The sequence below is a fragment of the Rhamphochromis longiceps genome, linkage group LG9 (assembly GCF_057381845.1).
Source record: "Rhamphochromis longiceps isolate RC_006_pf linkage group LG9, R_longiceps_female_GT1.1, whole genome shotgun sequence".
Classification (NCBI taxonomy): Eukaryota; Metazoa; Chordata; class Actinopteri; order Cichliformes; family Cichlidae; genus Rhamphochromis; species Rhamphochromis longiceps.
This window is the reverse complement of record NC_140565.1, coordinates 17,776,832-17,789,598: the sequence shown is the minus strand read 5'-3', so window position 1 is coordinate 17,789,598 and position 12,767 is coordinate 17,776,832. Positions and strand designations below refer to the sequence as shown.

General features: G+C 41.1%; 1 protein-coding gene across 1 annotated transcript; it reads left to right on the top strand.

Annotated features, from left to right (window-relative positions):
* Positions 1-564: 564 nt before the first annotated feature.
* pdk3a (pyruvate dehydrogenase kinase, isozyme 3a) lies at positions 565-12,085 on the top strand. Its single transcript, XM_085418575.1, has 12 exons — positions 565-886; positions 3,122-3,263; positions 3,407-3,478; positions 3,918-4,102; positions 4,200-4,289; positions 4,985-5,062; positions 5,285-5,361; positions 5,495-5,596; positions 5,707-5,814; positions 5,944-6,057; positions 9,144-9,264; positions 11,067-12,085. Exons 1-12 carry the CDS (start codon positions 784-786, stop codon positions 11,150-11,152), a joined length of 1,278 nt encoding a protein of 425 aa, XP_085274701.1. The 5' UTR covers positions 565-783; the 3' UTR covers positions 11,153-12,085.
* Positions 12,086-12,767: the final 682 nt, after the last annotated feature.

The following is a 12,767-nucleotide window of genomic DNA, read 5'->3' as shown; positions in this document are numbered from 1 at the left end:
GATAAGTGACCCTTATAGACCACGTATACACCAGTAATTAAGTAAATTCCTTTTTTAAAAAGCATGGTGTTTCTGTTAAGCGACAGAATTTGTGTATAAATGCAAGTCATGGGTCGGGAGGGAGACTTTAAATAATAATCCCAAGTATAAGAACATAATGTTTTATCCGTTAAAATGAATAAACCATTTAAGTTTAACTCTTTATTGTCCTTGCACGGTCATACTTTGCACAACAGTACACCAAAATTGTTGTATTGACCCACATCAGTGCTAAAGAAATACATGCAAAACACAATAGATAAATAAGTACCATATATACAGAATTAAATATATACAGTATGTGCAGAAAATGAAATATGCAATATGCTAATTGATTTAATAAATATTAATCATTTTATTTGATTATATAAAACTAATAAATGTTGTTGCCAGGTTTTCCAATTTACACCTCCTTGCAGCTTGCAGTGTTGCCCTATAGATGGTATAAAATATTACGAAATATACTGCGCATTCTTTCTTTACTTTGAAAAGTATGGCATGAAGTCGTCACGTCACTGCGAGGGGATTTGCAGAGCTGAGCGTGCAGCAATGTAGATCCAGGAAGCCGTTCCTGTCGCTTGTATCCTATCCTGTAACCTTATGGAGCTGGCTCTGTCGCGTCGCATCGTCTCCTCCGCCGTGGCTGGTGGAAATGTGGCCGCCCCTGGGAGAAACGCACCGTCCGAGCATCTGTCCGCCTTCTCCTAATTTCTTCTCTCTCACATCATCGCTAAAACTTTCAATATGAGGATCTTCTGGTCTTTGCTGAAAAACAGCAACCCCAAAATCGAGTATTACTCCAGATTTTCACCGTCCCCGCTCTCCATCAAGCAGTTTTTGGATTTCGGTGAGTAAAGGCATCGCCTGGCACCTTTAGAGGACTTTAATGACTTGTAGAGGGTGGAGGATTTGGTGGAAGGCCCTTTTGTGTGTTTTTGTCATCTCATCAGTCGCAGCTGTGGACCTGAAGAGTCACACGCAAGCCCCGGCTCGTTATTAATAGAAGGGAACATTAGACTTTCTTACGGTCAGGTGTGTTAAACGTAGAGATCGCCTGCAGTGAAGCAGCCACATATAAACAGAGGACGGTCCTCTGTCCTGTGCGGATTTGTTTACGTTGTAAACAAGTATTGACAGGCACCCTAACGCATGCAGGTATTCTCAGTCAGACTGGCACAGCAGCACGTATGCAGTGGAGGGGCCAGCAGCCCTGCTCCTGTTGCCAAGATGCTCAGGAAGCCTTTAGTCATTTTATTTATTTTCACTTGTGTCTTAGTGAGGTCGCTCTAGAGCATGAGTCATTGCAGATTGATGTTTTTTTAAACGTATTTCTGGTTAATACCCCCCGATTTCAGTTCCCCTCTATTGCACCAAGACATGTAGAAATCACACCAGTCGCAATGTGTGCCACAAGACGACGGTTATTAATGATGCAGAAGCACTCAAGGCTTTCCTTAATCCGCCTCTTGATTAAACGCTGGCATGTCTGTTGCGTAATTTGTTCTCGCAGCTGTGGATGTAGAATGGTTACTGTGTGCAAACAAGTGTGCCGCACTTGTTTGCTTTAAGGAGAACCCCTGCTTGGCACCAAGAGAGCCAAAACATATCGGTGTCTGTGTTTCACTCTGGAGCACGTTAGACGTCATCCAGGGATAGTCGCCACGGGCTTCCGTGTTCTCACGCACAAGCTTCCTCATTCTGCATTTCACAAGATTTCCCCCTTTAAACTGCTGAGTCTGGCCCAGCTTTTCCCTCGTTTCCTCTTGCGTGATCATCCCAAGTTCTAACACTGGACGTCATGATCGTCTCTTCTGTGTTGAGAGTTTTGAGGTCGTCCCCAGGGCAGCACTGTCCACACTCTAGAAGGCTCTACTTTATGTTAAGTTCCCCCACAACAGATCTAAAACGCCAGTCCCTCTAATGTCTCCCTGACCACCCGTCCCTCTTTCCAGGCAAATTTTCCTGCGTGAACTTTTCGAGCTAATGTTGGCACGCACGTGGATACAGCTGCAGTCAAATGGCAAAGTTTAAGATATCAGGTTAAAGGTTGGATATTGAAACCGAGTGCTCTTCTTAGATGAGTTCAGCACACTTGCTTTTTAAGCAGCTTCTTATATGAAGCTTTGTCTTTCATTTGACCTTGATCCCAGTGAGCCGGGAGCCTCTCTGATTGCCAAAGCAAGCAAAGAACTCTAATCACGGTATTTTATTGATGGCAATAAACAGGATTGTGAAAGTGTAAGAAAGCTGATATTTATTAGCAAGAGAAAACTAAACTGGAAGATGCACATATGCGGTTAAGTTTATAAGTATTTGGACAAAGACACCATTTTTTATTATCTTTGCCTTTTTTACACCACCACAATGGATCAAGCAGTTAATATGGTTCAAGTCTAGGCTGTCAGCTACAATTCAAAGGGTTCTAACTGAAGTTCTGCATTAACCACGAGGTGCAAACCACAGGTTAAGAACAGAAGGGTCAGATTAAACTTTACTGGAGTATAATCTAGTTACTGGAGACCAAGCTGAGGGCAGAAAGACTCAAGAAGAAGCAGCAACTGAAGCATCTTGAGGGAGGAAACGCAGCCTTAGGTGATCTCCAGGGGTTCTAGACTTCAGGCAGTCACTGACTGCAAAGGATTTTAATCTTAGTATTTAAAACAGTCCTTATATTTCATTTTGATATTGACTTGCTTAGATGTGGTAAAGTAGTTTTCCATAACCGTGGAAATAATTTTGCGATCGTCCACTTTAGTTGACTTCTGTGGTCTTTCAGGTTTTTCAGTGTTGCTGAATGCTTGCAGTGCATTTGTTCTTTTTAAGGTGGCCCAAATTATTAATTTGGTCATTGATTGATTGCTAAAGTTATTCCTATCTAAAAGGTTTATTTTGGTTTGGTGGTTTATTCATAAGAAAACCCGCAAAACCTGTTATTCATAAATGGCTAATGCAAAACTTTGACTAAATTAAAGCTGAAACTCTGTATTTCAGTCTCATATGGATTGTTCGATTTAAAAAAATCTGCTGTCAGCGTTCAAATATTCCTGGCTTTATCTGTGCCTCTCACTTCTGCTTCCCTCAGGCCGGGACAATGCATGTGAGAAAACGTCCTTCATGTTCCTGCGTAAGGAGCTGCCCGTACGGCTGGCCAACACCATGAGAGAGGTCAACCTTCTCCCCGATAAACTGCTTAGCCAGCCCTCTGTCAAACTCGTGCAAAAATGGTAAGACACTCCCTCCAGAAATGTTCTTTGTGCGCCTGCCAAAGGGCAGCCTTTATGGCAGCAGGACTTGTTTTAAGGTTTATTGCCATATTGTTAGTAAGCATGTGTAAAAGTTGCCTTTTGACCTCTGTCTGTTTGATCAGGTACATGCAGAGCTTTGTGGAGCTGCTCGATTACGAGAACAGAAAGCCAGAGGACCCTCATACTCTGAACGAGTGAGTGGATGTTAGCTGTATGAAAAATTAATAAGCACGCTGTATGTACAGTAAATAAAGCTTTACAACACCCAGCTGTTCTATACTTATGTCATTAAGATTAGAGTCCCTCTAACACTGCTAATCCTCTTAGTGCACATAGATCTCTGCTGACTGCTCAGGTAACACTGTATTTATACAAAAACAATGCCCGTCTGTTAAACAGCCATGTGTCACTGATAAACGCAGACAGGAATGTGCTTGGGTCTTTCTGTTTAGAGAACATGTTTCCAACAATTGTTCAGGGAGAATGAAATAACAATGCAGATCCTCATTCTTGTGCTGCGTTGTGCAGAGAAATCATGGTCACATTTAAAGTTCTGGCTTGTTCTTTGTGCACATATAAAATATGTTTCTTCTTTCATGTGATTTTTATTTTGGTTTGTTTTTTGTTTTTTAGTTTCCTGGAGCTTTTGATTGAGATCCGCAACCGCCACAACGATGTAGTTCCCACCATGGCTCAGGGGGTCATCGAGTACAAGGAGAAGTTCGGCTTTGACCCGTTCATCAGCAGCAACGTCCAGTATTTCCTGGACCGCTTTTACACCAACCGCATCTCGTTCCGCATGCTCATCAACCAGCACAGTGAGTCGCCGAAAATCCCCCAAAACATTTATGTCGTTTAGCCGTTGGGATCCGTCTGTGCAGCTGAAGTTTATATATCCACACGTCTGTGTTTCAGCACTCCTTTTTGGTAACGATACCAACCCAGCACATCCCAAACACATAGGCAGCATTGATCCGAACTGCAACGTAGCAGAAGTCGTCAATGGTAAGTTTGGGAGTTATTTAACATGACCGATTTAACCTGGTTTACTAAAAAGACAAATATTCTTCACCCTCAATAAACATGAAGCAATAATTTTGAGTAAAATGCAGCTGAAATATATAAAATTCAAGGTTTATTTGGTGAGATCCTGAGTCGTTATTAAGGAAAACTTGGTATGAACTGATTGTATACCAGTCCAGTAAAGTTTGTTAGGCCAGATTTCATAAAATGTTATATTTTGCACTGTAATTATGTAACAAAATGACACCGAAGCTTTACATGTAATCAAATTAGAGGCAGCATTTTGGGCATACAATTTGTTTTGTGTCTTCATCCTCCTAATGCTGTAATTCCTCATGATCATGCTCACTCAAGTCAGAGGGAATATTTTTCTATCTATGTTTGACTTATTTTGTTATACTGAGCAAATGTATTCATTCTTCTCACAGGAAGCGGGGATTAGCTATGTTTTATATCACATCGGCCGCTCTCTGCAGTGACACAAATCAAACAAAAGAGTATCAATCTTTGCTGAGCGGGGTGTTTACATAATGATAGTTTTAAAGGAATTCAGCAGCGTGGGTCTGGCGCTGCACTTTCAGTGACTCAGGAAGGGACAGAAGATGCATTAGTGACCTGTGAGCAGAAATGTGTGCCGTTCTGTGGTCTGACTTATGTTGTTTTGCCTCTTCCATCAGATGCTTACGACACCGCCAAGATGCTGTGCGAGAAGTACTACTCGGCCGCTCCCGAGCTCAAGATTGAGGAGTTTAACAGTAAGAATGCTTTGTGCTTTTGTGCATTTATGCAGTTTAAGCAATCTCCTCTGCAATTAGTCACAGCACTGCAAAAACTACAACCATGTTACCCGGTCTTTTTAGAGCTTGTGGGCACAGATTGGGGCCAGATTTAGTCCTGTATTGATCCACCACCTCATTTACTTCAAAAGAAGCTGCTTTTTAGTGTGTGTTTAGTTTTCATGCTCCTTTTCTTTGCAGTGAAGGCTCCCAAAAGGCCCATCCAAGTGGTGTATGTGCCCTCTCATCTATTCCACATGTTATTTGAGCTCTTTAAGGTAGGCAGGCCAGTGTCAGTGCTCCTAACCTAACTGGCCCGGGTCTAATTAAATGCAATTAATCCGTAACAGGACTATAATTCTGTAAGGGCTGCTGCTGAGCTGAGTTAATAAACTCTTGGGGTGTTTGCAGAACTCCATGAGAGCCACAGTGGAGCTTCATGAGAACAGTAAAGAGGGATTACCACCAGTAAAGACAAAAGTCACTCTGGGTAAAGAGGATCTCTCGATAAAGGTAAATTTGACACACATTTGCATCATTAAAGTATTATTTAGAGGTGTTTTAGCTTTTATTGTCTTTAAGCTGTTCCATTTGTCCATTGTCCTTATCCTTTTGGTGTCTAGATCAGCGACAGAGGAGGAGGAGTCCCTCTCAGGAAGATAGACCGTCTTTTCAACTATATGTACTCCACTGCCCCGACACCGAGCCTGGAGCCAGGAGCTGTCCCACTGGTACCTGCAACCATATAATCGCATCAATATCGACCCTTGTGATCAAAAGCATCTTTTGGCTCCTGCGGGGTTTTTTTGGGTTTTTTTTATATGGTATGACTTTACATTAATTTTCTTTTTACTTTACAGGCTGGTTTTGGCTACGGTTTACCAATTTCCAGGCTGTATGCCCGATATTTCCAAGGGGATTTGAAGCTGTACTCTATGGAAGGAGTTGGCACGGATGCAGTCATCTATCTGAAGGTGAGCTATTCAAATTTGAGTGTTGCAAAGATCTGTAAGGCATGACACAGATTGGTGATGAATTAAAGGGAAAAAATGAACCCTTGACCTCTACAATGCCTCAGTTGTGCTGGTTGGGATTGAGTTGGCACAGTTTGGGATTATTTCCGCCCCTCCTGCTGTTCAAACTTTCCTATTCCAGGATTTTTCCCTACTATTATTTCATGCATCACTTGTGTGATCATCTTATGGTTATTTGAACGGCACCTGAGATAGATTACTGGGGAAAAATGATACTCGGTGTTGTGTGCCGCATTTTGGTGTCTTGGGTTGTAACCTGCCATCAGTAAGAGCTGACAGCAAAGAGATGGAACTGGTTATGGTAAAAATAGGCGAAGCAAAAGTGAAATTAGAGTTGATGTCAGTCAGTGCCAGTAAGAGTTCTTTCTCTTATTTTTTTGGGACTGGGTTCATTAATCAGGCATGAAGCTGTCAAAAGAGTATGCAGAGACTTATAGGCTGGGATTTTAGCTTGAAGTTCAAGTCACGGGCTTTGCATCCAGGCAGCCATATACACAGCCAATCAGGTCATCACGAGTTCTACTAAATCTGTCAGGAGAATTGTAATTTCGATTGTGGATTCTGCCACAAAAGGTGATGTTCTGGGCAGATGGCCGAACTGTACTGTGGGGTTTTTGTGTGAGATGATTTCTTTGATGACTTTTAAATCGATACCATAGAAAAAGTCTTGAATGAGTTTACTGCAGCCAACTGCAGTCTCTGGCTTCAGTTTAGTCTTTAATAACTGACCGTTATGCTGTGCTGGGTTGAGGTCAGGTGTCTGACTTGGCTATTAAAGAATAGCTCACTTTTTTTGCCTTGAGAAACTCTTGGGTTGCTTTTGCAGTTTGCTTTGATTCATTTACTCCATGAAACGAAGCTCCGTCAGCATTGAGCTGAATCTGAGCAGAGTATAGCCCCGTACACTTCACAGGTCATCCCAACACTCGTACCAGCAGTCACATTGTCAATAAACACCAGTGGCTGGCCCTGAACTACGGTGAGCCTCATGAACTTTTTCTTTTCTTCTTCCTTTTCTCTTCCCATCATTCTGGTACAAGCTTTTCTTGATTTCATCTGTCCAAAGATTTGTTGTTTCCAGATCTGTGCAGGTTGTTTAACCCAGCCCTCCTGTTCTTGAGTGCAGAGGTTTACATTTAGTTGCAACAACCTCTGTATTCAAGGCGCCTGTTGATTGTAGACTGTGATAATGATACGTCTACCTCCTCGAGTGCTCTTGACTTGGTTAGATGTTGCAAAGTTGTTTTTCTTACTCATGGAAATAATTCTGTTGTCATCCATGTCAGCTGTCTTCTGTGGTCTTTCAGGCCTTTTGATGATGACCAATGAATTTCTTCTGTTTAAGAATGTATCAGATTGTTGTACAACTGATTGTGGATGTTTGTCATGGAGTAACAAGAGAACAGGCTTCACCTGAAAACTACCTGCCTGTCAAATGTCCAGTTATTTTTAAGACTGAAAATTTGGTGCTGTGGTTCCTCATCAGTAAATGCAATACTTTGGTTAAATCCATTGAACTAAAGCTGAAAGTCTTCATTTCAATCAGTCAAATACTGTAAAAATATCTGGTATATAGCTTGATACCTATGAACTAGGGGTGCAACGATTCATTCACGGTTCGGTTCGATACTTTGGTGTCACGGTTCGATATTTTTTCGATGCAAAAAATGTTCATGCCTTTTTAATTTGTCATTTATTAAAATTATAAATGTATATTTTAACTCAAAAGTACGGTTTTTAAATGTAATGTTGCTGAAACAACAAAATAAAAAATCTATCTGATCGAGAAATCACTCATCTTTGGAAAAGAGAGTTTATTACAGAGAAATGGTTCTTTCCAAAATAAATGCTTGTTGTTTTTGTCTGCTTCCACTTGTCTTTGCACTAGGATGATGTCGGTGTAAATGTGCAGTGATATTCGTTGTGTTCCCACTAGTGCTGTCAGCGTTAATTTCGTTAAAATGACGTTAACGCCATAACGCAGCAAATCGCCGTTAATGAGTGTTGGACGGCCTCAACACGTTAACAAGCTAACTGCGCTAATGCACTAGTTCCCACCAATTGAGCGTTGCGTGGCACATCCGACATACTGTTTTACTTTTGTCCATGACGAGCTTACCATCAGGGTCATGCTTCACATGAAGATCAAAATAGTTCCAAAGGCCAGATCTGAATGAGGGTGGGGGAGGCTCAATTTGCCATGTTGCAACGAGCTTAGCTTCTGTCTTGCTAGCTTGCGCTGCGCTCAGTGGATTTGCACTCGAAAGTGCAGCCTAGGCGGAGTAGTCGAACGCAGATTCACTGAGCGCTCAACACAGACAGCATCGTCAGAAGAAAAGTTGATAAAATAAATAAAAAATGTTGTATTGGTCGATACATATGCGTACCAAACCGAAAGCACTGTATCGAACGGTTCAATATCGATACGAGCATTGTTGCACCCCTACTATGAACATCAAGGTGCTAATGAAAAAATCAACCTAGTAGTTCACGTTTCAGTATACTCGCTGGCCTATGCTGGTACTGCAAGCTGGTATTTGACTGTGATGGAGTAAATGTGGTGTTAATTGCGAGCGGTGTGTTAACTGTGGACAGATTGAGGCTGACTTGACCGATTTTAACTACATGCTGTATGTATGTATGTAGGCTGATGTTCTGCAAAATATGTGTATCTGTAACCTAGGCACCCCCCCCAAATAAAAAGTGTGATGATTAAGCCAGAAGATGAGTAGCTTAGTTAAGCATAAAACTTTAAGCAGTGTAAACACCTTGCATATCACTTTTCAAATATTAAGATTTCTTAGACTCATCACTTTATTACCTACAAAACTGTATAGAAGCTGGAAGCCACCAGAAACAGTGTTCAAAGTCTTCATGCTGAGCTAAGCTAATCATCTCCAGCTTCACGGTTATTTAGACCCATCCAACTCTTGGCAAGTAATAAAAACAATGATAATAACTCCTCTAATAAAGATAAGTCAAAGTTGCTTTTCCTTGACTTGGATGTCTTGTTTCTTTATTTAAAGGCTCTGTCCAGTGAGTCCTTTGAGCGTCTGCCTGTCTTCAACAAGTCGGCGTGGAGGCATTATAAGACGAGCCCCGAGGCGGACGATTGGAGCAACCCCAGCAAAGAGCCACGTGATGCCAGCAAGTCCAAATACAAAGCCAACAGATAACTCTGCCCAGCTCGCTAGCAAAGCCTTCCCCAGGGAGCCAAAATGCCGGCACTCTGCATAGAGCATGCACGATGAAATGTTGCCCTTGGGTAAAACGCCTGGGTTAGGATTAGACCTGCTTTCACATTCCAGTCGCTAAAGGTTCTGAAAGGATGGATGTCCTCCACTCATATCGGTACCCAATGGCAATGGCCTTCATCAGCGTAGCTTTCACTGTCGTGGCTTCACCACTGGCTGTAAGACGAGGTTTAAAAGACCCCCAGTGTCCGACCCCTTTAAAAATATCTGGTTACTCTCGTGAACCTTTACAAAGATGAACTTCATTTCTTCAAGTTTACTTTCTAGCAGTACTGCCATCTCTTCCTGTGTCTCACTCACATTGGCCTGCTGCTGACTAGGCTACTGCTCTGTGCAGCTGAATAAGCTCCCCTCCCCCTGCTGATTGAGTGTCTTTCTCAGTAAACGCTCGTGTTCTGTTTCTTTCTCGCCACACACAGGCAGAGTCAGGAGAAAGGGGTTAGTTTGAGTGCAAGTTAGAATAGGAGGAGGTTTTACTTCCTTCCTTTCGGATACACTCTTCACTGAACGCACAATTAGGTCGGTGTGCCCTTGGCATAGAGACTTGTTTTGGCTGCCCTGCGTTTTTAGCTTGGGAAATAGGAACCAATGGATGAAGCATACACTTTATTCTTAAAGCTTCTAAAAGTCATGTTTTTATTTAATGAAAAAGACAGCGAGCCTTACTTCTGGTAACGTATGGCATATTTATTGTTTTTAAAAAGCCCGCCTTTGAAGGCTGGAACTTGAAGAGCATTTAAAAGGGACGATGTTAGAAGTGAAAAGTTGAGTGTTTTTTTACTCAACTTTGTTTAGCTTTACGCTTAGAGGATAACCAGCCACCTGCAGACCATTAACAAATGGTACTAACCCTCATCAAATATATTTGCTCTTTGTCCTGATTTAACAACTACTAACAGACAAATGGAGCATCTCTCGGATGCTTAGGAAATGAGTTGTGTATTCACTGTGATTCAAATGATAGTAGCATCATCATTATTACTTTTTTATCTTTTCCAATGATCATAAGAGACTTTGCTTGAGTAGCCACGATGCACTCGCATAATCTGAATTGCTCATCAATAAATCGTAATTAAGTTTTTTGGGGTTTTTTTTAGTCAGTTTGTCCTCTCAGCAAAACACCGGATGGAGGAAAACGCAGGGTTGCAGTAGGAGTACTGCAGTCGTGTCATTTTTCAGCCACACCAGCACCATGTATTGCTTAGAAAAAAAAACCCTTGCTAAATGCGATGGATCTGCTGGGATCACACTTGGACTATTTAAAAAAAAAAAAAAAAAAAAAAAAAAAAGTGGGATTACAGCTTTTATTTCGACACTTCCTATTTCGTCCTGCCAGCACGCCACGGTGGATAAGCAACTTGCTCGCATCTTTGCCCTTTTTTATTCCTAACAATGCTTCATCGGGTCAGCGTGTATCTATTTTGTGGTACTACTAATCCTCATAGTCTTCTGAGTTTGAACAAAGTTTTGCTTTTTTTATGTGCTTTTGCTTTTTTTAACTTTAGTGAAAATAACTGAATTAGAAGCTAAATGTAAGAGAAGATACTTGACAGGCTTTTAGTTTATTTGTACAATTGTGCACAATTTCCCTTGGCTTTTTTTTGTCTTTTGGCACTGACACGTGATTGCTTTTAATTCATCTTTTAGTGATTTGTAAGTTTTTAACTTGATTTTCTTTCCTTATTTATACAATAGGAAGTCATGTGGCACACACAGTTGAGGGTTTGGATAAGTCGGCAGAGGAAAATGTGGTCAAAGAAGCAGAGTCTCCAGGTCACTGAAAGTTGTGCATCAATCCATCCACTTTTTTTTTTCTCTTTTTTTGGCACATGGATCATATTCAGGAACCTGTTTTTGTGCACTTTACTAATCCTAAGTCTATTTTTTTAACCTCGTGTAGTTTTCATGCAATCACCCCAGACCTCTATGAAGGAGCTAATTAAATCGGATTGGATCCCAGGTCAGGATTTACTAATAGTGATGCAATTTTTTTTTTTTTTTTTTTTTTTTTTTTTTGAGGCTGCTGAAAAAGACCAAAACTTAAATGAGTCATGGCTCAAACCTGGATTTATTTAAAGCAAATGTTGGGAGATTTTCGCAAATACGAAGAGACTTATTTTTCTCATGTCATTTAGCTTCACCTGACGTGTAAAGAGAGAAACTCGGTGTGGAAACCGACATATTAACCATCAGATTTCATCACTGCCAATTCCTTTGTGACCTGCAAGTGTGGCTGATACCCTGTGAATAACCTACCTTAGAGGATGAGCTGCATTATAGGTTAGTGGTTGATGTGTAGGCCAGTGTGGTCCTGTTGTTGACCAGTCACCTAAAAACCACATCTTGATCAAAGTTATACTTCCAGTTTCCATCATTTATTGAAATGAAGATCTTCTACTTGTAGTAGTTTACTGTTTAAAGACCTTCTATGTGGTAAGAGTATTTTAGAAAATCATAAGCATGTATGTATGCATGCATGTATATACTGTACATGCAGCCAGTGTGGAGTGATGAGTGTATTTTCCAGCCTACTGTACATCCAGCTTAAATACTGCATTTGGAGTCTCCTGGATAAGAGGTGGCCGTGCAACATCAACTTGAGTACACCAAAAAAAAAAGTTTTACAATGGTCTTATAATGTGATTCAGCATGAGATGAACTTCCAATACCAACTGTCAAACATTACAATAAAAGAGATTTGCTGTTGTGTGTAATCGCTGTGTTCAGTTTTTATCCACGCTGTGACCAGATCGGGGGTTTTTTCCACAGTGTTGAAACATTCTGGTCCACACCACATACGGCGCAATTATGCATGATTACATTAAACAGTTCATATCCTGCAACAGTATTTCAATCAGTTTGTGATCTGGACTTTGACTTATTCTTTTCGTTTTCAGCCATTCTGTTGTAGAATTGCTGCTGTGCTTGAGATTGTTATCCTGTAGCATGACCCAGTTAGAGTCCAGCTTTAACTGACTGAAAGTTGACCTCACATTTGACTCTATAATAGTTTGGTTTACAGATGAATTCATGGTCTGCTTAGTGACTGGAAGGTGTCCTGGTCCTGTGGCTGTAAAATAAGCCCTAATCATTACCGCACCACCACCGTGCTGACAGCTGTGTTTGGGTTTCTCTGCTTATTATGGGAAAAATCCAGAGGTCTTGTGGTTTGTTCAAATGCAGCTTTGCAAGCCTGAGCTGTGCGGTGTTCTTTATATAGAGAAAACCCCTCCAGACCAAAAAAACTGCTGAAACCTCTGCTTTCACACTTACTTATCCTTCTAATTGTTGTGGAAGGTGGAAATAATGATACAGTCTAATAGGTTGTATCTTGTTTCACATACGTAATTTTTTAAAACAGCTAAGGATTGGATTATTTTTATGTCCTGATATTTG

Excerpts from the sequence above, each read along its gene's own strand:
- pdk3a (XM_085418575.1), top strand. The coding sequence starts at position 784 with ATGAGGATCTTCTGGTCTTTGCTGAAAAACAGCAACCCCAAAATCGAG. Across the intron at positions 4,103-4,199 it reads CATGCTCATCAACCAGCACA|CACTCCTTTTTGGTAACGAT; the intron begins GTGAGTCGCCGA and ends TCTGTGTTTCAG. Across the intron at positions 9,265-11,066 it reads CAAAGAGCCACGTGATGCCA|GAAGTCATGTGGCACACACA; the intron begins GCAAGTCCAAAT and ends TTTATACAATAG.